The following is a 26,064-nucleotide window of genomic DNA, read 5'->3' as shown; positions in this document are numbered from 1 at the left end:
TGTAAAATAGTACTGTCACTTTGGAAAACAGTCTGTCAGTTCCTCAATTGATTAAACACAGAAATACCATATGACCTAGCAATCCCACTTGTATGAATATATACCAAAGAAAATTGAAAGTGCGTATCCACATAAAAACTTACACATAGGTGTTCACAGCAGTGTTAGCCAAAAGTAAGAAACAACACAAAGCATCAGCTGATGAATGGGTAGACAATTTATGTTGTATCCATACAATGCAATATCATTCAGCCATAAAAAGGAATGAAGTACCGATATATGCTACAACATGGATCAACTTTGTAAATGTTATGCTAAGTGAAAGAAGCCAGTCACAAAAGACCACATACTATATGATTCCCTCTATGTGAAGTGCCCAGAAGAGGCAAATCTATAGAAAGAGAAAGAAGGTTAGTGGTTGCTCAAGAGTGTGGTAAGGGAGATAGGGGAATGATGGCTAAAGGGTGCAGGGTTCTTTTTGATGTGTTAAAAATATTCTAAAACTGACTGTAGTTTTAAAAATAACAGTAATACAGAAAGGTCATATGTGCCCTTCATCAGGTTTCCTCCAATGCTAACAATGGTACAGTAACACAGCCAGGAGAAGGACATTAGTACAATCCACAGACCTTATTCAGAGTTCTCTAGCGTTCCATGTACTTGTGCGTGTTTAGTTCCATGCAGTTTTGTCATATTTATAGATTTGGGTAACCCCCACCATAATCAGCTTACTCCAGCACCATTTGTTGAAAGTGCTATTCTTCCTCCATTGAGTTGCTTTTGCATCTTGGTCAAAATTTAGTTCAGCACATCTTTATGGGTCTATTTCTGGGTTCTCTGTTTTGTTCTCGTTCAAATATGTATCCCTCTGCTAATCACACTGTCGTGATCAACTTTAGTATAAGTAAGCCCTAACATCAGATAAATTCCCTTTTTTCTTTTTTTTCAAAATCGTTTTAGCCATTTTAGGTTTTTTCCTTTTCATATATACTTTCCAACAAACTTATCTATGTCTACAAAAAGGCTTGCTGTGATTTTGATAGTAATTGCATTAAATTTATAGATCAATTTGGAGATAATTGACATTTTTACTCTGTTAAATCTTTTAACCCATAAACATGATATAGAGAGCCTCCTTGATCACTTTCAACATTTTGTAATTTTCAGCTTATGGATCCCGTACATGTTTTAACAATACGCAATCATTTTAATTTTCAGGTTTATTATTAAATTGATTAAATTGGCCAAGGAAATTGATAAGGCATATGTCAACCATGTGAAATAAGCCCTTAGAGTATGTACGTAAAAATTAGCAAAACCATTTAGAGTATCTGATAAAAAGAGATCACATGCAGAATAGCACCAAAAAGAAAAAATTGTATACCTAAGGTACACTTTTTTTTTTTTCCAATCGCTTTTGGGGTATAAGTGGTTTTTTGTTACATGGGTGAATTATATAACAGTGAATTATAAGATTTTAGTGCTCCCGTCACCCAAGTAGTGTACATTATACCTAATGTGTACTTCTTTTATCTGTAGCCCTACTCCCTCCCTTTCCCTTCTGAGTCGCTAAAGTTCATCTGTATGCGTTTGTGTACTCATAGCTTAACTCCCACTTATAGGTGACAGCATATGGTTTTTGGTTTTCCACTCCTGTGTTACTCACTTAGAATAATAGCGCCCAGCTCCATCCAAGTTGTTGCAAAACACATTATTTTGTTCTTTTTCATGGCTGAGTAGTATTCCATGGTGTATATATGCCACATTTTCTCTATTCACTCATTAGTTGATGGTCACTTAGGTTGAGTCCACATCTTTGCAGTTGTGAATTGTGCTGCTATAAACATACGTGTGTAAGTGTGTTTTTCATATAATGTCTTCTTTTCCTTTGGGTAGATACCCGGTAGCGGTAGTGGATCAAATGGTAGATCTACTTTTAGCTTTTAAGGAATCTCCATACTGTTTTCCATAGAGGTTGTACTAATTGGGACAATAAATTCTTTAAAAGACATCAGTGACAGATTTCTCATGCCCCAAACCGAACATTGCATTAAATTGTGAAGGAATTATGCTAATGAAAGCATAATTTAGGAAATAAATTAAAAGTTAGTAATTCCACTTTCCCATTCACTATTTTTATAGGCTTCTATTAGAAACTCTAAATAAGTAAATGAAATTATAATTGATAATGATATTGAACATACTTACTCAAACCACACAGCCTTGAAATCAGTCATAGATACCTTGAAAGGACTGGTTTCATGTGCTTAGAGCTGCTTACATCATATTTTCTTCTATGTCTATGAACATTTTGTCCTAAAAATCAGTATTAAACTTGGTGTCGTTGTAATAGAGCATGCTTGCATGTTGGAGTTGGGAAGATTGTCCTATAGAATCCAGGATGGTAATTTACACCTGTGTGAGAAATAGTAGAAACTTATATGACCTTAGGGAAAGTACCTAAACTCTAAATCTCAGTTTCTTCATCTGAAAAATAGGAATAATTCCTTATAGAGCTCTAATGATGAGTAAGCGAGCTAATGTATGTAAACAAGTGTGGTGACTGGAAAATAAGGATATTGATTAATTTTATTTATTAGTTTTTTAGAGACTAGATCTCACTCTTATCACTCAGTCTGGAATGTAGTGGTGTGATCATGGCTCACTGCAGCCTCTTGAGTAACTGAGACTACAGGCACGTGCCACCACACCCAGCTAATTTATTTTTATTTTTTCTTAGAGACGGATCTCCTTATGTTGTCTAGGCTGGTCTTGAGCACCTGGCCTCAAGTGATCCTCCCACCTCAGTTTCCCAAAGTGTTGGGATTGCAGGCATGAGCCACTGTACCTGGCCTGATAAATTTTAGATTATCCCAGACACTGAACTCTTCCCATATTTCCCAAATCCCTGGCCCTAGGGGCCAGCTAGCAAACATTTCAGACTTTGCCAATCATGCTACTCAACTTTGCCCCCGTAGTATGAAAGCAGCCATAGGCAAAATGTAAATGAATGGCATGGTTATGTTTCTACAAAGCTTTATTTATGGACTCTGAAATTTGAATTTTATGTAATTTTTGTCACACAAAATATTCCTCCTGATTTTTTTAAAATTTAAAAATAGAAAATTCATTCTTAGCTCTTGGGCCATAAAAAATAAGCTGGATTTAGCAATGGGCATAGTTTACCCACCTCCGTACAGAGCATGTCTGCGAGCCATATAATGAATTCACACAGAATAGCATTAGGCAGCAGTATTTTCAGTGGCTAGGAAATATGCTTTGGAAAAGAAGGACTTCAGTTTGGATCCTGGCTTTGCCACTTAGTAATGTGACCTTGGATAAGTTACCTTACCTTCCATCTCTGAGCTTCAGTTTGTTCACCCATAAAATTATGACTTTTTATGAGGTTTAAATAAGTTAATACAGAAAAGGGGACTGCCTCATATAAATCTCCATAAATGGGAGCTGTAAATGTCTACATTCTTCCTTCTTTCATTGGCTTCTTTTGCATTTCATCATGATCTGCTACACCAAAACCCCACAAGCAACAGTAAGGCATTTCCCATGACTGGCATAAAATCTTGTTTTATTCCAGCAAATCACTGTGTAACTCTTCTCACTTCTAAATTTGCCTTTGAAAATTTTTTGTGGACATAGCCAGAGCCTTGAGGTTTTAGATTACCTGGGGAACAGACCCCCTTCTCCCCTAAACTGTAAAAACACCAGACAGGGCGTTCAGAGCAGCTCAGAATCCCAAGTGTAGTCAAAATGGATTGGCAGTCACTTGCAGGGAGAGAAATGGCTAAGAAACGGGGTCTGCAGGTTTGCTCTTGAGCAGCCGTTTTTTCCCATGCCCCTAAAAGAAAGAAATATACTGAAGACAGAACAAAACACGCAAACCAGCCCTTTGGCGAAGCCAATCTAGAACTCTAGTGAGCTCAGCTGGATCATGGGGAGGACCCTTTGGGCTTGGGCCATATTGAAGTGAAGGACCGGGAGCTGGAAGCTCAGTCCAGTTGCATTCCTCCATCCAGTTCTGGATCTCAGATGTGAAGCAGAGGTGATGCCAGAATCAGGCAATCTCAGCACCTGTGAGAAGAGTCTGCAGACAGCAGGCTTGATCACAGCTGGCTGCCAGGGCTAAACCCGGAGTAGCAGCTGAAATATGTTTGAAAGAGGAGGGTTTGGGTTTATTAACGAATCCTGCTTCTCCTTGGTAGAATGCCTGCTTTCACCTGCCTCTGTGTTATACAAGCTGCAGACGTTTTCAAAACAAAAACAATCTAATCAGGACCACCTTGAGAGAGAAGCTTCTAGATGGCTGGCAGAAATCACAGCTACAACTCTGTGTGTATGTTGGTATATGAGATAGATGAATCTTCACTGGTGCCTGCTTTAGCCTGCTTTGTCTACTGGAGATAAAAGGAAGCTGGTCTGTTTAGTTGAAGGTTGGAAAGGAGTGGTGTGGGGGTTACTGAGACTTGAGGCATAGGAAGGAAAGAGGGAGCTTTATTACCCTGTGGCCCTCCCCTCACATCCCTGTCACTGAGGCTCTCAGGCAGGTCTCTGCACCAGGGAAGAGCTTGCATCATGATCACAGATCTCGGCCATTTGCGACTTTACCTTTCTCCAGCTGCTCTGCATTGTGTGTGTAGGCGCTGAAGTAATTTTATCCCTTGAGGGTGGTCTCTGTTGACAGTTCAGTATTTTTTGAGTTCCCTCAGCCCCTTTTCCTCAGTTGTGACCTGCTGATAGAAAGTCCACTGTAACTTGTTTGTTCACTGTGGCTTCCTCTCCCAATCTGGAATGATTTTGACAAGAATTAGGACAATCCGTCACGATTCTGTGTTCCCGCACCCCAGAATCCCTCACTGGGGATCAGTGCAGATGGGAAAGAATGAAGGCGGCAGCTGCAAACCATATTTTATCTCCAGTCCCCTTTCTGGGTCCCAGAAGCTGGGTTTGTGCCAACCCTGTGCGACTAAATTAGCTGCCTAGAGCCTCTCAACCTAAAACTCTGTGTGGCTCCCGAAGCCAAAGTAGATTAACTGACATTGTCTGCCCTGCACTGATCTCACCCTTGTGGAACTGTCCTCTCTTTGAAAAAAATCTGACCCTTCTCAGTGTTTAAGACTTAAGATTCAGGGAGGAATATTCCCCTCCTCAGAAACCCAGGTAGATTCCTCACACAATGGTGTCCTCCCTGAGGAAGCTGGGGGTGTGGGTGACTGTCACCATCTGAGGGTTACCAAATGCCCATGGTGAGGGCGGTTGGGGTTGGGGGGGATTTGGCCTTTTCTCTCTTTGCTTCCAGCAGAAGACAGTCAACTACAGTAGACAGTCAGCTTTTGGATATTTTTGAGCTACTCAAATCTGTGTTCAAATTATGGCTTTACCACTCACCATTGTTGGCCTTGGGCACTTCACTTACAAAGTGAAAAATGATGATACCAGTGTTTTGGAGATGCTCTGAAGATGAACAGATGATGCTTATTAAGTATCTAGCATGCTCCAGCTGTGTTTTAAATGCCATTACCCTGTATTGGGTGTGTGTAGACACATCCACAAATGGATCCTTTGTGTGAATGTATATGTCTATGCCCCTGAGAATAGCAGTTGAGATGTTGCTAGATTTCAGCAAATATGACTTGAAAAGTTTTCCTGACAACCTTAAAAATATACATGCATTAAGTGAAATGTTGGAAATAAGGAAAAGCATGAAAAAATAATACAAAACACATGAGATGTTCAGTGCCATTTTTTTCATTTAATGGACATATGCCTATTTTAAAATTTTTATTTCCCCTAAGATTAGGCCCTATATTCTGTTTTTTTATGATATATTATGAATAATTTACTTCCATAAAACCAATTATTTTTCTATAATATGATTTTTAATCGTGTAGGGTAATCTGTTTTCTGGATATATCATAATTTATGTATTAAGTCCTGTGTTATTGAAAATTTGGATTGTTTCATCTACAGCCATAGCACCCTGAATGGGCCCAATGTTGTCTGAAAATTTGGATGGTTTCTAGCTTTCACCATGATGTACTGTGGTTGAGCTTCATGTGGCATAATCTTTACACACATTTATAACTTTGTTTTTTAGACTAAGTTCATAAAAGCTAGCTGTGTCAAAAGTAGGGACTTTTTAAGGGTTTGGATAGATACTGACACATTTTCTCTCATGAAAGCTTTGCTGTCTTAAGCTTTCATCATTACAGACCGCCTTCACATGTTCCTCAAATCTGAGTATTAATTTTAATAAAAAACCTCAGCTATTTTAAGTGAAAACTTATTTGCTGGTGTTATTTCAAAAACATTTTATGTTCATATTCTTCAGCAGTTATTTTGTTGATTTATGAACACATCACATAGACAGTATATGAAGTCTATTGCCATTACATTCATTGGAAACATTTATTGCCCAGTCTTTTTCATTTTTTGTGAGGTTTTTTTAGTTTCTGCTCCCCTCCCCCAAATCTATCAAAAGTATGTATATTTTGAGTTAAGCCTATTGTTTCCTTTATGGCTTCTTATGTTGGTGTTTTTCTTAGGAAATCATTTCTCACCCAAGGATCACAAAAATACTCACTTGGATGTTCTTCCTAAATTATTAATCTCTCTTTAATTTGTTTTGGTATGACTGTGAGCTAAGGGTCCATTATTTTAATAGACATTACTATGTCTTAAAACATTATTAAAACTAGTTATACAATGTTTTAAGAATCAGTAGATATACAAAATTCCAAAACAAAGAATCCAAGCAGAAATATATTTCAGAGATTTACAAAAGGGCAGGAAGCTGTGTCTCCTCATAATGAGAAGATTCTACTTTGGCAGAGTTTTAGTTAAGCTAATTTTAAATCTCAGATTAATCCTCTTTTGTTACTCACTGAGTTGGCCACTGGAAGTGATAGTACCTGGAATTCACCGTTGCTTCTTTTTCTCTGGATGTCTTTTCAGTTCTATCCCATCTTTCTGACGTAGTCTGTTTTTGGAGCAAGCTGCCCTCCTGAGAGGCATGCCTTTGTGGCTTTTTCCATACTTCTCATGTCTTTGTTTGGGTTCCCGTACCTTTAGTTTAATGAGTTACTCACCTAGCCTCAAAACCTTGGTTTTCCTATAGCCCTGCCTGTTTTGAAACACAGTGTATGCAGGTAAAACGTTGAAAAATCACTGATTCCTTGGCAAAGTCAGGTATATTCAGAGGAAGAGCACTGACTCTTGGTATCTCCTGTTTCAGGAAAAGATGAAAGGCAAGAACAAGCTGGTGCCTCGCCTGCTGGGAATCACCAAAGACTCGGTGATGCGCGTGGATGAAAAGACCAAGGAGGTGCTGCAGGAGTGGCCCCTCACCACCGTCAAGCGCTGGGCAGCCTCACCCAAGAGCTTCACACTGGTAGGGACTGGCAGAGGGCAAGGAGAGCACTGGCGTGGCCTTGGGTGATATTGTGGGAACAGGAGAAAGACCAGGTTCTTGCCCATTGGGTTTCTCTGGCCTTGGAGAGCCAGCATGGAGTGAGGAAAACGGTGCAAGCCCATGGGCAGGGAAGGGGATGGGTCCAGAAGTAAAAGAGGTCAGCAAGCCTGGGTTTCTTCAGGCACTGTTTCTTCTCTGTACTCTGCGTAAGTCAGCCTCTAGTTCATTATCTAGAAAAAGCCACTCACCCAGATGATTCTCAGTTCTGTGTTCCTGATGACATCCCTAGCACATACTGAAAGGAAACTTTTAGTGCTCTGACACACAAAGGCCCCCTCTCTGTTTTATATTTTCCTAAGCGTTGTGATTATCTTGCTGAGGGGTGTTTTCTCAGCCTGCCTAGAAAGACAGCATAGTACACAGTGGAAATAATGTGGACTTTAGGATAGTATTACTATAGAAATCCAGTTTGTCATTTCCCAGCTCTGTGACCTTGTTTAAGTTACCTTTCCTCTCTGAGCCTTAATTTCTTCAGCTATAAAATGGTGATAGTCATGCCTACAGAGCTGCTAGGATTGAATAAGATGAAGATGATTAGATGCTTAGTATAAAATTTATGGAAAGTAGTGAGAATATATTTGTTTTAGGTCTTCAGACCTCTGAATTCTTCCTCTTGATTTCAATATTTGTTGTTAGCAGAGTAATAACTCTATGCCTTAACTATAGCCACATTTACTTGTGAAACACAATAGGGCAGGTAGTTGGTAGGGCAAGTTGTGCAATAAGAAAAATCAAAAAGTGCTAGAATTTGTCAATTTCTTAAGACTCGTGAAGTCACTAGTGAATGCTTGAAATATCACCTCTTATCTATGCAAGATACCATAATAGGATATCAAAAAAAAAAAAACAAAAAAAAAAAACTGTGTAAAGAAGGGACCGTGGAAGAAGTCATTAGTTGTCTAATTTGACTACAGATTGTTAGGTTCCTGCCAATTAGAAGGAATCATCAGAAAACATACCTTCTGTCCTCCTGTAGCTGTAAAAGCTGTGCCTGTATGGCCCTCGAAAGATGAATGTTCATACTTAGCTGTGTCCTCACCTTCCATTGCAGGAAGTCATGGATATTTGCTAAATTAGAAAAATCGAGAAATCAATATAAACATATTATTTAGATATACTAGAAGAAACCACCGAAACAGTTGAACGTGGTTACCTTTGGAGGGGTATGTGGTAGAAAGTGAATATGAGAATGTGTAGGACAGGGAACAACTGTGTTTTGTTTTACATCTTTTAATACTATTGGTCTTTTTAAACTAGGTCCAAGTATTTATTGCAAAGAAAAATTTGGCCAGGCGTGGTGGCTCACGCCTATAATACCCGCACTGTGGGAGGCCGAGGCGGGTGGATCATGAGGTCAGGAGATCGAGACCACCCTGGCTAACACAGTGAAACCCCATCTCTACTAAAAATACAAAAAATTAGCCGAGCGTGGTGGCGGGCGCCTGTAGTCCCAGCTACTCGGGAGGCTGAGGCAGAAGAATGGCACGAACCCAGGAGGCAGAGCTTGCAGTGAGCTGAGATCACACCACTGCACTCCAGCCTGGGTGACAGAGCGAGACTCTGCCTCAAAAAAAAAAAAAAATATTAAAAAAATAAATAGTTATGATAACCTCATTAACTACCTCAGGCAAAAGAGAGCACATCAGTATTTTGATTAAAGCCTAATGTTGCATAATGCATAATGCATATAATGCATAATGCGTATAAGCTCATTTTATGTCGTGATTTTTTCCTTCCTATTCCTAGCCTTTATTTAATTTCCAAGTGTTTGGAGGTTTTTCTGCTGTCTTTCTACTATTGATTTTTTAGTTTGATTCCATTATGGTCAGAGAACATACTCTGTATGATTTCAGTCCTTTTGAAATTTTAAGGTTTGTTTTTATATCCCAGGATATCATTTTCAGTGAGTGTTCTATGAGTACTCAAAAAGAACATATATTCTGCTGTTATCATGTAAAGTGGGCTCTGTAAATACCAGTTAGATCCCTATTAGTTGATGGTGGTGTTCCAGTCTTTTGAATGAATATCTTTGTTAATTTTCTGTCTGGCAGTTTTCTCAATTGCCGAGAGTGAGGTTCTTAATGATAATTGTGGATTTTTCTACTTTTTCTTTCAGCTGTCAGTTGTTTGTTTCATGTAATTTGAAGCTTTGTTGTTTGGTGCCCGTACATTTAAGATTCCTATATCTTAACGGAGAAGTTGTTTTATCATTATGTAATGTTCTTTTCTGTTAGTAATTTTTGTTTTGCTCTGAAGTCTACTGTATCTAATGTTAACATAGCCACCAATGCTTTTTATAAAACGAATGTGGGCATGATGTATCTTTTTCCGTCATTTTATTTTCAACCTGCATATATTGTTATATTTGAAATGAATTTCTTGTAGAGAGCATAATTAGTTGGGTTGTGTATTTTTTAATCCATTCTATCTCTGTCTTTTAATTGGTGTGTTTACACTATATTTAAGCTAATTATTGATATATTAGGACCCAAGTCTATCATTTTGTAGTTTTTCTGTTTGTCCCCTTTGCTTCTCTCCTTTTTTTTTTTTTTTTTTTTTGCCTTTTCTGTGGGTTACTTGGACACTTTTTAGAGTTTCAGTTTGCTTTGTGTGTTACATTTTAAGCATATCACTTTGTGTAGTGCTCTCATTGGTTATTCTAGATATTACCATGTGCATATAAAATTAAACACAGCCTACTGGTACTGGCTTTTCCCCTTTAAGTGAAGTGTAGAAACCTTATTTCCATTTAGGTCTTTTTACGTACCCACTCCCCACACTTTTTGAGTATAATTATTTAAATATTTTTTCTGCATATATGTAAGATGGTTATTTTGTCTATAACCACATAAGATGGTGTTACAGCTTCCGTTTTGAACAGAAAATGTGATGAAAGAAACTCATGAGGTGAAGAACAGTCTATTACATTTCCCTTTATTTTTATCTACCCCATTGTTCTTCTTGCCTTTCTAAAGTTCCCAGCCTCCTTCTGTTATCATTTTATGTTTGGAGAGCTTCCTTTAGCTATTTGTTAAGGGTACATCTGCTAGCAGCAAATTCTCATAGTGTTTTCTTCCTCTGAGAACGTTATTATTTCCCCTTCATTCATGAAGGGTAATTTTGCCAGGTACAGCATTTGGGATTGACAGTTCCTTTGTTTTAGCATCTGAAACATGTCATGCCACTTCTTTCTTACCTCCATGGTTTCTAATGAGAAATTTGCTGTCATTCAAGTTGGTGTCAATTTGTAGGTAATATATCATTTTTCTGTGGCTGTTTTTAAGATATTTTTATCTCTGGTTTTCAAAATTCTTGGTATGGGCTTCTTAAGATTTCTTCTGTTTGGAGTTCACTCAGCTTCTTGAATTTGTGGGTTTAAGTTTTCACTAATTTGGGGGAGTTTTCTGTGATTATTTCTTCAAATGCTTTATTTTTATCCAACATTGTCCTCTCTGTTATTCTGATGATATTAATGTTAGATCTTTTGTTCCTGTCCTGAAGATCCCTGAAGCTCTGTTTTTTAGTTTATTTTCTCTATGTTGTTCAGATTGACTAAATGCTGTTCATCTGTTTTCAGGTTTACTGATTTTATTTTTTATTAGCTCCACACTACTATTGAGTCTATCCTGTGAGTTGTAAAATTTTGGTTATTGCCTTTTTCAGTTCTGTACTTTCCATTTGGTTCCTTTTTATGACTTCTGTTTCTTTGTTGGAACTTTTTATACTTTAAAATTTGCTGCAAGAGAATTTGTAGTTTATTGTGAAGCATTTTTTTTGATGGTTGCTTTAAAATCCTTTTAATTCCAATATCTGATTTATTTCAGTGTTGGCATGAGTTGATTGTCTATCATTCATATTGTGGTTGTCCTGGCTCTTGATATGAATATTTATTTTTTTAAAAACATCCTAGACATCTTGGTTATTAGGAGAGTTTCTTTTTTTTTTTTTTTTTTAATAAACAGTCTCTCACTCTGTCGCCCAAGCTGAAGTGTAGTGGTGTGATCATAGCTCACCTCTTGGTCTCAAGCGATCCTCCTCACTCAGCCTCTTGAGCTGGAACTGCAGGCTCATGCCACTATGCCTGGCTAATTAAAAAAAGAAAAAAAATTTATAGAGGTGAAGTCTCACCATGTTGCCCAGGCTGGTCTTGAACTCCTGGGCCCAAGTGATCCTCTCGCCTCAACCTCCCAAAGTGGTGGGATCACAGGTATGAGCCACTGTGCCCAGCGTATTAGGAGACTTTTTGATCTTACCAAAATATTCTATTTTAGCAGGTGGCCACTTTGTTCAGGTTTAGTGTGTAGTGTTCTGGCCTACTTTCTTGAGCTTAAGTTGCAATGACAATTTTATTCTCTGAGCCCTTTCATTGCTATTCTGGGCTGATTTTTTCTTTTGACACTAAGGTTCCTGCTCAAACCCTGTTGGTTCTGTTGATAAAGGCAGAAGGCACTTCCCTAGGCTACCTGCTATTGCTGGGTGACCTTCATTGCAGGAACCAGAAGGCACTGGGCCTGAGTCTCTTTAAGCCACTGGCTGGAGGGCAGGGAGACACAGGGCTTTACTGTGGCTGCTGCAGCAAAAGGATCAGACCATCCACCTGCCTGGGTTGTGGAAAAGGGCCTGAGAGGGTCTGAGGTTTCACTGCTCTGCAGCTTCCGGTGAATGTCAGCCCAGGTTGTTGAGCTGGAGTTGGAGATCCTGACTACTTCCCCAAATTAGTCTCTGTTGGGCTCCCCTTCTCCTGTTTCTTTGACTAAAAGCATGCTTTTCAGGAACTGCCTGTTGGAGGTTCCAGTGTTCAGGCCTCTCCAGCTGTTAGTCTTGGGGGTATGTGGGACAGGAAGGAAAACCCAAGAACTCAACCACATTGTGGTTTTGCATGTTCTGAGGCCCCCAACCAGTCCGTCTTTTCAGTTTTGAGAGCTCTTTTACCATTGTTGAATATTGTTCAATAAATGTTAGGGTATTTGTGTTTAGAGAGAAGGAGCAGGGGAAATGAAGTCTGTGTCATATTGTTCTAGAGCTTGACCTCCTAGCCTTTAAAATGCTGATATATCGGATTTAGCTGTATTTCCTCCAATGCTGTCTTTTCAGGATTTTGGGGAGTATCAGGAAAGCTACTATTCAGTACAAACCACCGAGGGAGAGCAGATATCCCAGCTGATTGCAGGCTACATTGACATCATCCTGAAAAAGGTATTTTGTATTGATGCAAATTGGAAAAGCAAGACTGCTTTATTAAAAGGCTCGGTTTCGATGGTGTGGGTACCTTGGGAAAAAAAGCCCTTTTAAAAAAAATACTTGAGGCCAGGCACGGTGACTCATGCCTGTGATCCAACACTTTGGGAGGCCGAGGCGGGCAGATCACCTGAGGTCAGGTGTTAGAGACCAGTCTGGCCAACATGGTAAAACCCCGTCTCTACTAAAAATACAAAAAAATTAGCCAGGCATGAGTGCCTGTAATCCCAGTTACTCGGGAGGCAGAGGCAGGAGAATCGCTTGAACCCAGGAGGCGGAGGTTGCAGTGAGCTGAGATCTCGCCACTGTACTCCAGCCTGGGCGACAGAGCAAGACTCTGTCTCAAAAAAATAAATAAATAAATAAAACTTGATTTACTAATTTCATCTTTAATCATTAATTAAGTATGAGATATTTGACCTCAAGATCCTATGAGAATTCCTGCTTTTTCTGTAGCACATATTTGTATCATTTACTACCAGGCAGTGAACAATAGCATATCACTTAGCTAATGAATGAGCCTAGCACCCCTCAGCATCTTCCTTTCCACATAGCTGTACTGTGCTTTTCAGCCTCTGTGGAAACTTGGATTGAGGAGCTAAAAATGATCTTTGTAGTTTTCGTGTTTTTGTTGTTTTTTTAAACAAATGTAATGGGGTTATATGCCATAGTAGTATACAGAAAAACAGATTTCTTAAGGTTTCAAGATACAGCCCATTAAAAAAACCAAGTTTTAATAGAATGTTAATATGTGCATCTTGATTTTTTACTATGTAAAATTGAAGTCTGTGCAATAAATATGACATTTAACTATATATTAAATAATATATTTCTCTTGTTTATTGTTATGCTTTTGTTCATCCATCACTTACTAAATATCCAGTATAAAGAATTTTGAGTAAGCTTCAACACTTTCACTTGTGTCCCTTCAAAATGTTTTTTTAAAGGTCCTTGTATGAAGACCTGCTGTTTTTTTTTTTTCTTTCTTTTCTTTTTTTTTCTTTGAGACAGAGTCTTGCTCTGTCACCCAGGCTGGAGTGCAGAAGCGCAGTCTCGGCCCACTACAACCTCCACCTTTGAGTTCAAGCAATTCTCCTGCCTCAGCCTCTGGTGTAGCTGGGATTACAAGCTCCTGTCACCATGCCAGGCTGATTTATGTTTTTTTTGTTTGTTTGTTTGTTTGTTTTTTAAAAGAGACGGGGTTTCACCATGTTGACCAGGTTTGTCTCGAACTCCTGACCTCAAGTGATCCACCCGCCTCAGCTCCCAAAGTGCTGGGATTACAGGTGTGAGCCACTGTGCCCAGCCTGGGTTTCATTTTTGCATTTTGTTTTATTGCATTTCCAGAAACAAAGTAAAGATCGGTTTGGACTAGAAGGTGATGAGGAGTCAACCATGTTAGAAGAGTCCGTTTCCCCAAAAAAGTAAGTATTATGAAGAGCACTAGAGAACCACCTTCTCCCTAGATGGGCAGGTTTCCTCTTGCCAGCTTGGAGCCTGCTGCTCTGAAGCCTGTCACCTGGCGAAGATGACAGCAGATGATATAGTTGAATCTTCTTCAAGCATGGTCCCCAGACCAGCAGCATTGGAGTGGCAAAAGTCTCGTGAGGGAGGCTGAGGATTTTAGGGAAGCATTGACCAAAGTGTGGCATTTAACTGTGTCTTTTGAGGCAGTAAGTGTTCATGAGTCCTGTTCCGCATTTCTGATTTAAATCTCATGATCGAATCATACCATCAAGGTCAGAGGATGAGCCTCTGTTTGATTCTGGCCCCTTTTGTGGGAGGAGGGCGTGTAGCGAGTGGAGCAGTTTCAGTGAAGCACTGCTGCATGCCACGCTTGTCTCGAGTGCTGTGAGGTAGCGTAGTACAGGCGAGTGGTGAAGAACATGGAAACTCGTACTGGGCTCAAGTCTGGGGTCTGTGTTCCACTGTGTGGCCCTAGGGAAGTTACTGAATTCTCTTCTGGCATGATCTCATCTATAAAATGGGGATAATGATATTACCAGCTAAGTAGGTTTTATTTCCATGGTAGTTACTAATAAAGCACATAAAACAATGCCTGGAACATAGCACTTGCTATTGTAACTATCATCCTCACAATCATTATTTTAAAATCACAGTGTTCTCAATTTAGCGCCATTTGTAGATGAGGAGATAGATTTATTAAAATTAAGTAACATCTAGTAAATGTTTTTTATGGAGAACCTATACAGACATCCCTTTTATATTAATAGAGCAATGTAATGACTGTTCTTTATTCTTTAGTGTGTGTGTCTGACATTCTGTCTCATCTGGAATTCCAACAACAGCTCCCTATGCAAAAGGGAGGCCAAGTGCTATCATTCCCAGTCCACGGATAAGGAAACAAGCTCATGAAAGTTAGTTGAGATATACATATGTGGTAGAGTCAGGACTCAAATTCAGATCTTGCGATGTTTCCCATAGTATGCTGCTAGAAAGTTCTAGCATCTTCCAGTCCATTAAACTTGCTTAGCTATAGTAGTTTCTCTAACGTTTTCACCCTTGCTGCCAGTTTCTCATAATTTGCTTCTTAATCACCCAAAAGGTGTTTTTCCATTTGTCCCCACTAGTATGCAAGTTAGAACCAAACTTGATATGATGTGTTTCTAGTACTTGCCACCCTTGGGCAGAGCACCTTAAGTCCTTGGAATTATTCATGGCCATTGGATGTAAATTAGTGAGCTAGTGCTCTCTGACAGGGTGATCTGCTTCACTTCAGAGGACTCTGCTGTGCTTTGCTTCTCATAGGGGCAGCCCAGTAAGTGTCTGAGACCAGAGGGCTGGGACCTTCCCCTGCCTGGGACCACTGTAGCCTCCTCCACTCCCCACGGCATCACTGTGGGGTCTGATCAAGGCAAGCAGGAAGAATGGTCAGGATGGTCCCCATCTCTAGACCTTCCACTTCTTCCTATGTTGATCCTTGGCTGAGATCTCAGAATGCAACTGACTTCTCACTGGAGCCTCCAGACCCACCTTCCCTAGTCTCTCACCATCCCACCCCTAGACTGCAGTGTTTCTCCATGGATGCCTAATGCTTGGGATCTCAGCATGGCTATCGAGCCTTGCCCTGGGCAACAGGGAATGATCTGTGATGGTGCGAGGGCCCTGGGACAGAGGCCCCTGTCTCTTCATGCAGCTGCATCTGCACCTTCATTCCACCTCACAACACACACACACGCTGTCTGTGGGTTTGTCTGCTGGGCTTCTGAGGAACATACACCACCCTCAGGCTTCTTACCTCCAGACGATCTGTGTCCTTTGCACTTATTCTTCATTCCAAGACAATATAAAGTAAACAATGCAATTTTTTGGCTGAGCGCTGTGGCTCCTGTATTCCCAGCACTTTGGGAGGCTGAGGCAGGTGGTTCACCTGAGGTCGGGAGTTCGAGACCAGCCTGGCTAATATGATGAAACCCTGTCTTTACTAAAAATACAAAAAATTAGCCAGGCGTGGTAGCAGGCACTGGTAATCCCAGCTACTTGGGAGGCTGAGGCAGGAGAATCACTTGAACCTGGAAGGCGGAGGTTGCAGTGAGCCGAAAAAAGAAAAAAATTAAAAATGCAATTTTTCTATTAGATACCGTAGGAGTCTTCCCAATATTTACCTGAAAGCATTTGGGGAAGGTGCCAAAGGCTCACGTGGTCAAGGCTCTACAGGCAGTGAAACATCCTCCGTGGTCAATGGTGGTGGGCCTGACGGAGGGAGCTAAGCTGTGGGAGATTTCCCCCTAGCTTCATTTCCACATTTCCCCTTTCAAGCTACAGATAAATGATCTGTATCTCTGATGCTTGGAATGGAACCTGGCAGAAGGTTGATACCTGTTTAGTGAATGTTCTTTCAGGTATGATTTACCAAAAATAATATATCAACATATCAAAACATTCACTTAAAACCTGGGACATCATTATTATAGGAATCTGTGTTGTTGTTGTCATTTTTTCTTCTTGAGACAGAGTCTTACTCTGTTGCCCAGGCTGGAGTACAGTGGCATGATTGTAGCTCACTGCAGCCTCTGGCTCCTGGGCTCAAGTGATCCTCCCACCTCATCCTCTTGAATAGCTAGGACTGTAGGCATGTACCACCACTCCGGGCTAAGTTTTTGAATTTTTTGTAGAGATGAGGTCTCATATGTTCAGGCTGGTCTTGAACTCCTGACTTCAAGGAATCCTCCCTGCTTGGCCTCCCAAAGGGCTGGGCTTACAGGGGTGAGATACTGCACCCAGCCTTGTATTTTTAATAACAGCTAATTGCATAATACCATAAATCTATTAAGTGGATAAATTGAGAGTAATTATTTACATTACTTATTGTAAAAGGATTCATCTCAGAGCTCTGCTAAGTATTGTGATGCCACTTCTTCATTCCTGCTTCTCTGTCTGTATGTGCCTCTTTAAATTGGCCTTCACAGCATAAAGCAGGGAACATACGTGACATCTGTGGGGTCTCCTCATTGCACTCCACATGGGTGGCGTCCTTGCAGTGACCAAACCACTTTTCCCCGCAGGTCCACCATCTTGCAGCAGCAGTTCAACCGGACCGGGAAGGCAGAGCACGGCTCAGTGGCGCTGCCGGCCGTGATGCGCTCGGGCTCCAGCGGGCCTGAGACCTTCAACGTTGGCAGCATGCCCTCGCCACAGCAGCAGGTCATGGTTGGGCAGATGCACCGAGGCCACATGCCGCCACTGGTGAGGCTTCCTGTGCTCCTCCCCTGCTTGTTAGTCTGCAGCCTCCGGCATGCAGGGTGGACACCAGCGGTGGTGATGGGCTGAGTGTTGGAACTCTCTGTAGTTCCCCGCTGAACAATGCATCATTCAGCTGTGCATTTTTTAAATTGGATGACTCGGATCACTGCCTGTTTAGTATCAGCGGTGTCCTCTGTGACTGGAAAATTACGGAGCTCTCAACATGACTTGTGATACAGGGACAGGACCCTGCTCCCATGTCCTGGCAGCACCAAGCTGATTGGTCCAGATACCCCTAGGAAAGTCTGAGAAGTAGACCAGGTTTTTAGCAATCTTGAGGTTTCACCCTGGGAGTCATTGATTGCTTTCCACTGTGCTGGTCTGTCTGGCTCGGTGCCTCTCAGGCTGGCCTTGGGACTGAATCCCTTGCTATTGGACGAGAACTTTTTGAAAGCTCAGGAGCAACACTTGTCTCTGAAAAAGTATGTTGACCGTAGATTTAGGTGGAGTCCTGAAGCATCTATCAGGAAGCATTCTCATTTAACACCCACGTGTTTCCTGTGCATGAGGAGGTCCTCAGTACTCAAAGACTGGATCACCTCAGTTCCCCTGCAAGGACTCTTAGGAGCCTTCTTGTCAGCTAATTAAGCTCTTCACACACTTCTGATTATAATCCCTCCATGGCAATCACCTTCATTTTGTGTTCTATTAATATAATGCAGTATCTATTTCTGGCCTCCAGGTTGAAATGGGAGATAGTTCAGGCGCTTGTTGAGATGTAGCCTGGGCTGCTCTGTCTCGAGCGCAGAATTCTGTTTTGCTTTGTTTTGCATAAAGGGCCATGTCAGTCCCAGGAGTGTGGGATGACAGCTTTACTTCATCTGCCTTTGCAGACCTCAGCCCAGCAGGCCCTGATGGGGACGATCAACACAAGCATGCATGCCGTCCAGCAGGCCCAGGATGACCTCAGTGAGCTCGACTCGCTGCCACCTCTCGGCCAGGATATGGTAAATACTGTTCAGTGGTTTTCATGCCAAGTCTCTGTCCTGGCAGAAAGCAGTGTTATGCACTCGGTCAGGATTCATCTAGGTAAATTTCTGTCTCTAGGTGAAATGGAAACCCATGCTTTTTTCAGGATAGTGAGACTTTGTCTCTCAGTTGTACCCATAGGAGGAGAAAATCACAGGGTACTGCAGGCTGTTGGCAGTACCATGGGAGGGCAGAGAACTTGGACCCTAGGATCCTGCGACCTGGGTTCAAACCCCAGCTCCAGTACTGGCTGTGTGAATCTGGGCTACTTGCCTTCTCTAATCCTCCACTTTGTCATCTGTAAATAGAGTTGTTGTGAAGCTGCAATGATCTAATCACCTGTAGAGTTCTTAGCATGGCCCCTAGCACATAGTAAGAGCTCAGTAAGCATTAGCTGTTTGTTAGTTTTATCGCTACCACTGGTTCTCAAACTGTAGCATACATCAGCATCATCTGAAAGGCCTGTTAAAACACACATTGCTGGACTCTCCCCCCATTTTTGTTTTGTTTTGTTTTTGTTTTTGTTTTTGGATCTTGGATAGGGCCTGAGATTTTGCATTTCCAACAAGATCTCCGGTGCTGCCAACGCTGCATGCCTGGGGACTGTGCTCTGAGAAGCACTGGCTTACTACCATTGAGCTTTTCAGCAAGGTAGGGTGATTAACCCAGAGATCTTCCTGTAGCTACTGCTGCATAAAATCTTCCAGCTCCTCACTGCTCAAATCGTGGTCCCAGGACCAGCAGCATGGCAATTCCTAGAGTCTTGTAAGAGGTGCAGAATCTTGGGCCTTCCCCAGCCCACTCAAACAGAATCTGCTTTTTAGCCAAGTTCCCAACTTCTTTGTGTGACCATTAAAGTTTGAGAAGCACCGGCTAGCACTGTCATTCTCAGCCCTGCTTTGTAGGTTAGAATCATCCGAGGAACTTTAAAAACAAAGCCCAAAGCACCAGCTCTGACCAAATAAATCGATGTTTCTGTGGGTGGAGCCTGAGAATCAGTGGTTTTTATTCTCACTAGCTGATTCTAATGGCCAGTCAGGGTTGACAACCACTGTTGTAGGATTGTAGGTGCCATCACAGGGGCCAGAACCAAGATACAGTCTGTAGTCTCATCTTGTCCTGCCAGGATAACTGCCTTCCAAGTTCTCCCAGAATGCTGAGTTTTTCATTTGCACATTTGTGTGCGTGGAGGTTGCTGGTATCCTCAGTGCCATTTCTCCCAGGTACCCGAAAACAATAAACATTTTGCTTTGGAGAACTCCAGAGTAAAAACATGTATGGCAGACTCCCATATCCAGTATAATTGGGAGGTAGAGTTTTAATATATTTAAGATTTAACATTCCTCCTTCACCAGTTTTCAAAGATTTAGAATGCAATAAATTATTTTTAGTGCTAGTCACATCCTGAACATAGATGAATATTTTTGGGATATTTTGGGAAGCAGACGAGCACCTTACTGCAGGGTCATCATTATCAAGATAAATGATCATTTATTAGGTAAGTTCTGAAATACCAGAAAATAGAGAACTTGCTATTTATAGTTTCAAATAAACATATAAAGTATAAGAGCTGGAAAGGTTTTTAAAAACCATTGAATTCCTACAGTAGAAAAAGTATAAGGCACAGGACCTGGATATGATTTGCCCAAGGTCCTATCACCTACTAGTGGTAGATCTGGATCCAGAACAGGGGTCTCGACCCATCCCCTCATCTTACCAGGAAGGGTCTTACCATCTACGTGAGCATGGCCTTTAGTCGTCTTCAAGGCGATGCGTGTTGTAAGCAAGACACATTTCCTACATTGAGAGAGAACACCTATGAGCTGAAACACCCTCCTTCTCACCCTGCTCCCTGCAAAGCAAGGTGAAAATTAGCAACTACTATCAGTGCTGATGTGCAGTATTATTATGAAACATTGATTTTTCGCTTCTCATTTTTTTTCAATTGAATTTTTCTAAATAAAGCCATGTGGAATTTTTCTCCCTAAGATCTTAAAAGTTAAAAACGCAAACAACATAATTAATGTAAGACACAGGGAGAATTTGCACACCATTGAGTATCTCCGAAGGAGCAAGAGGCCTGTTAAGGATACTGTTTAGGATAACTTACGGGCCCTGTCGGCGCTGGCCTCATAAGAAGAATGTAGCCAAAATGCCGGTCTGATTTTATGGTGGGGCATTTCCGGTCTCCTGGGTTATTCTGTGCTGTGATTGTGTTGTGCCGTTGTCTGGCTTTGCAGGCATCTAGGGTATGGGTTCAGAACAAAGTCGATGAATCCAAACACGAAATCCATTCTCAAGTTGATGCTATCACGGCTGGAACGGCTTCAGTTGTTAACCTCACGGCGGGTAAGTCCCTTGAGATTTATGCTGCATTGGAGTTTTGTTTAAAAGCTGTTTTTTTAATTTTAAAATATAAGTTATCTGTTGATTGGAACAATGGACTTCATATTATGAGAGGATAGTCTATTCTTAGGCACTTGGAGTGCTGTAGGCGTTTTCTCCAAGTGACCCAGGAGAGCAGATAAGGAACATCTTATTGCTTTTTGCCTGTATCTTGCATCCTCATTAAAAAACACCTATTCAGATCTTCTCATGGCTTGTCAGTGTGCTGGACATACTGCAAAGTCTATTGAGGCTACTTTCTCGCTTCTGGGCACCTACAGTTGGAAAATGGTTTTGAATGAACAGACCTGTCATATGTGCCTTCGCCCATCTTGTCCAGCAGCGGTCTCTTCTGGCACAGTATGGCTCCCAGCCTTGCGCTCTCAGAGGAGAGCTGGGAGCTTGCTTGGTTTCACTCTGCAGCATATCAGCCTTTTAGGAGCAGAGTTGACCCCCTGAGCTGCTGATAGGGGCCTAATGAAAAAGGCTGTGAGATGCTGAGACATCCTTTGGATTTTTAAAGGTGGTTGTACTCAGTGTTTCAATGCTTGAGGCCTCCAGGCAAAAGGACCTTTTTGAAGTCACTGTGGTGACAGGGAGCAGGCCATCTCACTGTGCTCATGTGAAGCTTGGTGTCTGACTCCTGCAGGATGGTGGGTGAGGAACTCCTGCCAGCGTGGGGTTTTGAAAATTCTCACTAGAACCATGTGCCCTCCTTTGATGGGGATGGTTCTTTTCTCTCCCAGGTGACCCTGCAGACACTGACTACACAGCTGTGGGATGTGCGATCACCACTATTTCTTCCAACCTGACGGAGATGTCGAAGGGTGTGAAGCTGCTGGCCGCCCTCATGGATGATGAGGTGGGCAGCGGGGAGGACTTGCTCAGAGCTGCCAGGACCCTCGCTGGGGCAGTGTCAGACTTGCTGAAAGCTGTGCAGCCTACTTCTGGAGAGGTAAGCTCTAGAGGCGAGCAATCACTGGGGTTCTGATGGGACGGCTGCATCCGCCGGGGGACCATGGGGCTCTTGCTTCCCCAGCTGTTCCTTGCATCCTGATGGGGTACGTTTCTCTGTGCAGGAGTAATTGGAGTTGTGGAATTGGGTGCAGAAGCTCAACCACATTCAGGAGTGGTTGAGCTCTTAGTATAAAGGCCTCCCCCTCAAGGGTACTTGAGTAGATGTAACCCCAGGAACTTAACACACATGATTAACACACATTTAAGGGAAATATAAGTTTGCACCCTAATTTCCACAGAATGCGTATCACCTTCTTACCACCTGAACAAGGCTCACTAATGGGCCATTTCAAATCCACATACCTATTGGTGGTTTGTGAGACACTGGATGTTTCCTTGCACGGATTTCACCAGGATGTCTTCTGTCCGGCAGACCACCTGAGATTCTCACTGATAGACAAAGGGAACAAATTCTATGAGATTCTACTTCCTGTACTTCCATGTCTGATGGCACTGGAGGAAATGCGTTTTCTTTCCAGTTAAGGTGTGTTCTTTGTTCACAGCCTCGACAGACAGTTTTGACTGCTGCTGGCAGCATCGGACAAGCCAGTGGGGATCTTCTGAGACAGATTGGAGAGAATGAGACCGATGAGCGATTCCAGGTAAGATATTTGCAGCCTTATAGTCCTGGAAAGAAGTCTAAGTGATGGTCTTAGACCCCAGCAGGCAGAATGTAATATTTCGAAAACTAACTAAATTTTCTTTGAGATTGTCAAGAATGTGATTGAGATGTATTATGTTGGGAGTGAGGTCTTTTTGTGTTACCAAAAATATTTTTTTTTAATAGGAAAACTCATTTCACTGACTCCTTGTTTCGTCACTGTAAAGCACATATATAGCTTTCCTGATTTTTTTTTTTTTTTTTTAATTAGAGTTTCACTCTGTCACCCAGGCTGGAGTGCAGTGGCGTGATCTCGGCTCACTGCAACCTCCATCTCCCGGGTTCAAGCGATTCTCCTGCCTTAACCTCCTGAGTAGCTGGGATTACAGGCACCCGCCACCACGCCCAGCTAATTTTTGTATTTTTAGTAGAGATGGGGTTTCACTGTGTTGATCAGGCTGGTCTCAAACTTCTGACCTCATGATCGGCCCGCCTTGGCCTCCCAAAGTGCTGGGATTACAGACGTGAGCCACCACACCCGGCCCTGATTATTATTATTTTTTTCAATATGCTGGACATTGTTTAATCACAAGAAGGGAGGAAATATTAATAGTGTCATGAACTCCTGGTATCTGTCACCTAACCTCTGATTATCAGCGCCTGGCCAGTCTTATTTTACCTGTTTAGGAGAAGGGTTTAATGACATCGTTCTTGAGTCCTCATAAACATGAAAACCTACGTACTTCAACACACATACACACACACAGAGAGAGAATTTCCTTTGTACCCAGAGGTGGTTTGCTTTTTGTGTCTTATCCAAAACCACAAGCGTGGCAGAGAAGTCTTTTTTGTGACCCTTCTTTTTCAACACCAGGGACATGTGCTGCTTGCCCTCTGGGGAGCACGTGTCACCACTGTGTGCAGTATCACCTCACAGCAGCTCAGAAAGCATCAGGTATCTCTGCTCGTCTGCCTCCATCCCTGTCCCTCAAAGGGTGAGGCACAGAGGCCTGCTGCTGGGGGAGTTCAGGCCAGGATGAGCTGCTTATGTGCTGGTGGGCCAGTGCCCTTTACTCTTCCTCCTAAGTGTCTAATTTTGCAAGTCATATATAAATATATCCTAATTAAATTGTTACTGTTCTAGCCCAGGTTCTCTGAAAGATGCCCTTTTCCAAATCCTATGTCAAGTTCACTGTTTAGGATTCTACAGAATTTCATTGGCCTTCACTTAACAAAAATTTTTTTTGAGTTATGTATATAGTGAAATATTTACTTAGAAGAAATCACAAAGAATTGCAAACTTATATGAACTCATACCACAAATATCACCAAGTCCAGAAAATAACACAATGTTTTTATTAACTACCTGACACCTCTCAGTACCTTTTTTCCTGCATTTTTGACTTCATCTGTTTTGACCACCTCTTCATTTGGCAATGATTTTATAATATGTTATAGACGGAACAAAAAGATCATTAGCTTTCCTCTGGCATTCAGGTTTCTTGCTTCATGGGTGGCAATTTTGCATGCCATTTTATCTAGAACTTCCAAATTTTATAAGCAAAAGATGTGTTAGTTAAGCTAAGATGTGATCATGTATGTTGTGAGACGTGAAATTTCAACCTTCATGCATAGATGTGTTTGTTTCTCCTTCACTCTCCACATGCCTGTGGCACTGGGCTATGGGATTCACTTACGTCCCGCAGTGCAATAAGGCATTCAGTGTACATTTATGTCATGATGGAGGGTGAGTTCGTATCATGGGCTGTAGGAATATTCCTGGAAGCCATTTCTACATTGAGATGGCCAGTCATAAGTTCTCTAGAATCAGAATGAACTGCACATCAATATATTCTGCTAAACCCAAGTTAATTGTGTCCCCATCCTGATTTCCCTTTCCATATCCCTAAACTTCTCTTGCATTGGCCTTTACTTTTTATATTAGGGCAGATAATTATTTGTAGGCAGGTACCTATTTAGGAACTTGGTAAATAGCTGTTGTTTTACTAGGCTTAATTATCTTGACATGGTCATTTACTTTCCCCAAAAGTATTAATATTATTGTTTTCTCCAAAGTGCCAAGGAAGGTTAAGGAGAAAGACAATTCTTCGTTAAAACATCGCATGCGACCTTGTATTTTTTAAAAGCTTTACCTGCCTCTCCCTGCTTTAGCAGATTATTTTCATTGTGTATGAATGTCAACCCTGCTTCCTAATGTTTGTTTCTATTCAGATGTGCAAAGGAAGCAGGTTCAGGTTCAGGGTGATAGTCCTACAGAGCCTTTGTTAGCAGGGACAGGCCTGACTTGAATGTTTTCAATTGTGTAAGCTCTCTAGGTAAAGACCAGGCCAGTAAGGTGATCCTGCAACCTCCTCCAGTTATGGGTAACTGACATTGGATTTCTTACTCTATTTTTCTGATTCTTGAGATCGTATCTCAGAGCTTTTCTTGGGTTCTTAATGTACTGCATGTTCCCATAGTTAACAAAGATTTATTTTACACTGGCTGTATAATAGTGGTCTTGTTGAAAATTTTGACAAAGGCCTTGTCAGCAGCTATAGCTGTAGTATCACATTCTTTTTCTAACTGTATTTTTTTGGACAAAATTAATAAGAGGAACAGGATTTCTTTAAACAATTCTAACAAAGCCCTTTAGAACAATCATGATTCTATGTGACCAAATCCTGGCCCCCATCTGAAAAGATGAATTCATGTCAAGTGAGGGAATACCATGACCTACTTTGGAAAGTTATTTTTAAAAATCTTTTTAATAATTTGTGACATTCAAGCTGTATTTTCACGGAGCATTGAGATAAATGTCCAGGAACTGTAACTTTGCCATAGTGGGAGCAATTCCTAAAAGTTGTGTGGTAGACAAGTGCCAGTCAAATCCCAAAAGGATCTTCAGCTTCAGCACCAGGGGCTTTAATTATACCTGGGGTAGCCAGGAAACATCACAGACCTAAGAAAGACTGAAATAATCTGCTCCTTGAAGACCACTTAGTTTTCGTCCATTTTAAAATCAGCTTACTTGATAGATTCATGGGTTTCTGTTTTAGCTGGATTGTATCTAGTCTTTGTTCTGTGTAAAACTGTGCAGGCTGAATATTATTTCCATTGTATCTTCTCATAAAATATCCCACTGTAAAGACACTGTGGGTGCCCTTTACATTTAGAATCAAATGTGGTCTTTATCATCTGATGAATTAATAAAGACTTCTGACCGTATTTCCTTGAGGGGAAAAGCCTTGACATGTTTGAGCAAAATAAAAATGGCTTGTATGTTTGGGAAGGCATTTCCAAGTCAAATAAACTACTTTCAGTACCAAAAGCAAAGAAGTAAATTAATTGTAACCGTGGTTATTCTTCAGGTCAAACAGATGGGTGACAAATCTGGTAGGCTCAAAGGATTCTTCTTTCTGCAGGCAGAATGCCTAGTCATTGGGTTGAAGCATAAACTGATGTTTCAAGGCTCAGAGCTCCTTGCATCTTCAGTCAGACCATCTTATAGCTAGTGTATTTATATAGGCTCTCTTCCTGCTTTCTGTAATAATTTAATTCCTACCCAGAAGGCTGCAGAACACTGAGAATAACTCATGTTCAG

At 41.4% G+C, this 26,064-nt stretch overlaps 1 protein-coding gene across 1 annotated transcript in view; it reads left to right on the top strand.

The window, feature by feature from the left end:
- Window positions 1-26,064, top strand: part of TLN2 (talin 2) — a 284,115-nt gene that overhangs the window by 119,494 nt on the left and 138,557 nt on the right. Inside the window, exons 11-18 of the mRNA XM_011940468.1 lie at window positions 7,250-7,405; window positions 12,581-12,682; window positions 14,072-14,148; window positions 17,251-17,431; window positions 18,322-18,435; window positions 20,698-20,806; window positions 21,589-21,797; window positions 22,363-22,461. Of these exons, the coding sequence (XP_011795858.1) occupies window positions 7,250-7,405; window positions 12,581-12,682; window positions 14,072-14,148; window positions 17,251-17,431; window positions 18,322-18,435; window positions 20,698-20,806; window positions 21,589-21,797; window positions 22,363-22,461 (1,047 nt within the window). The remainder of the gene's footprint in view (window positions 1-7,249; window positions 7,406-12,580; window positions 12,683-14,071; window positions 14,149-17,250; window positions 17,432-18,321; window positions 18,436-20,697; window positions 20,807-21,588; window positions 21,798-22,362; window positions 22,462-26,064) is intronic.

This window comes from Colobus angolensis, unplaced genomic scaffold (genome assembly GCF_000951035.1).
Source record: "Colobus angolensis palliatus isolate OR3802 unplaced genomic scaffold, Cang.pa_1.0 Scaffold19, whole genome shotgun sequence".
NCBI classification, from domain to species: domain Eukaryota; kingdom Metazoa; phylum Chordata; class Mammalia; order Primates; family Cercopithecidae; genus Colobus; species Colobus angolensis.
This window is presented reverse-complemented; position numbering and strand designations above follow the sequence as displayed.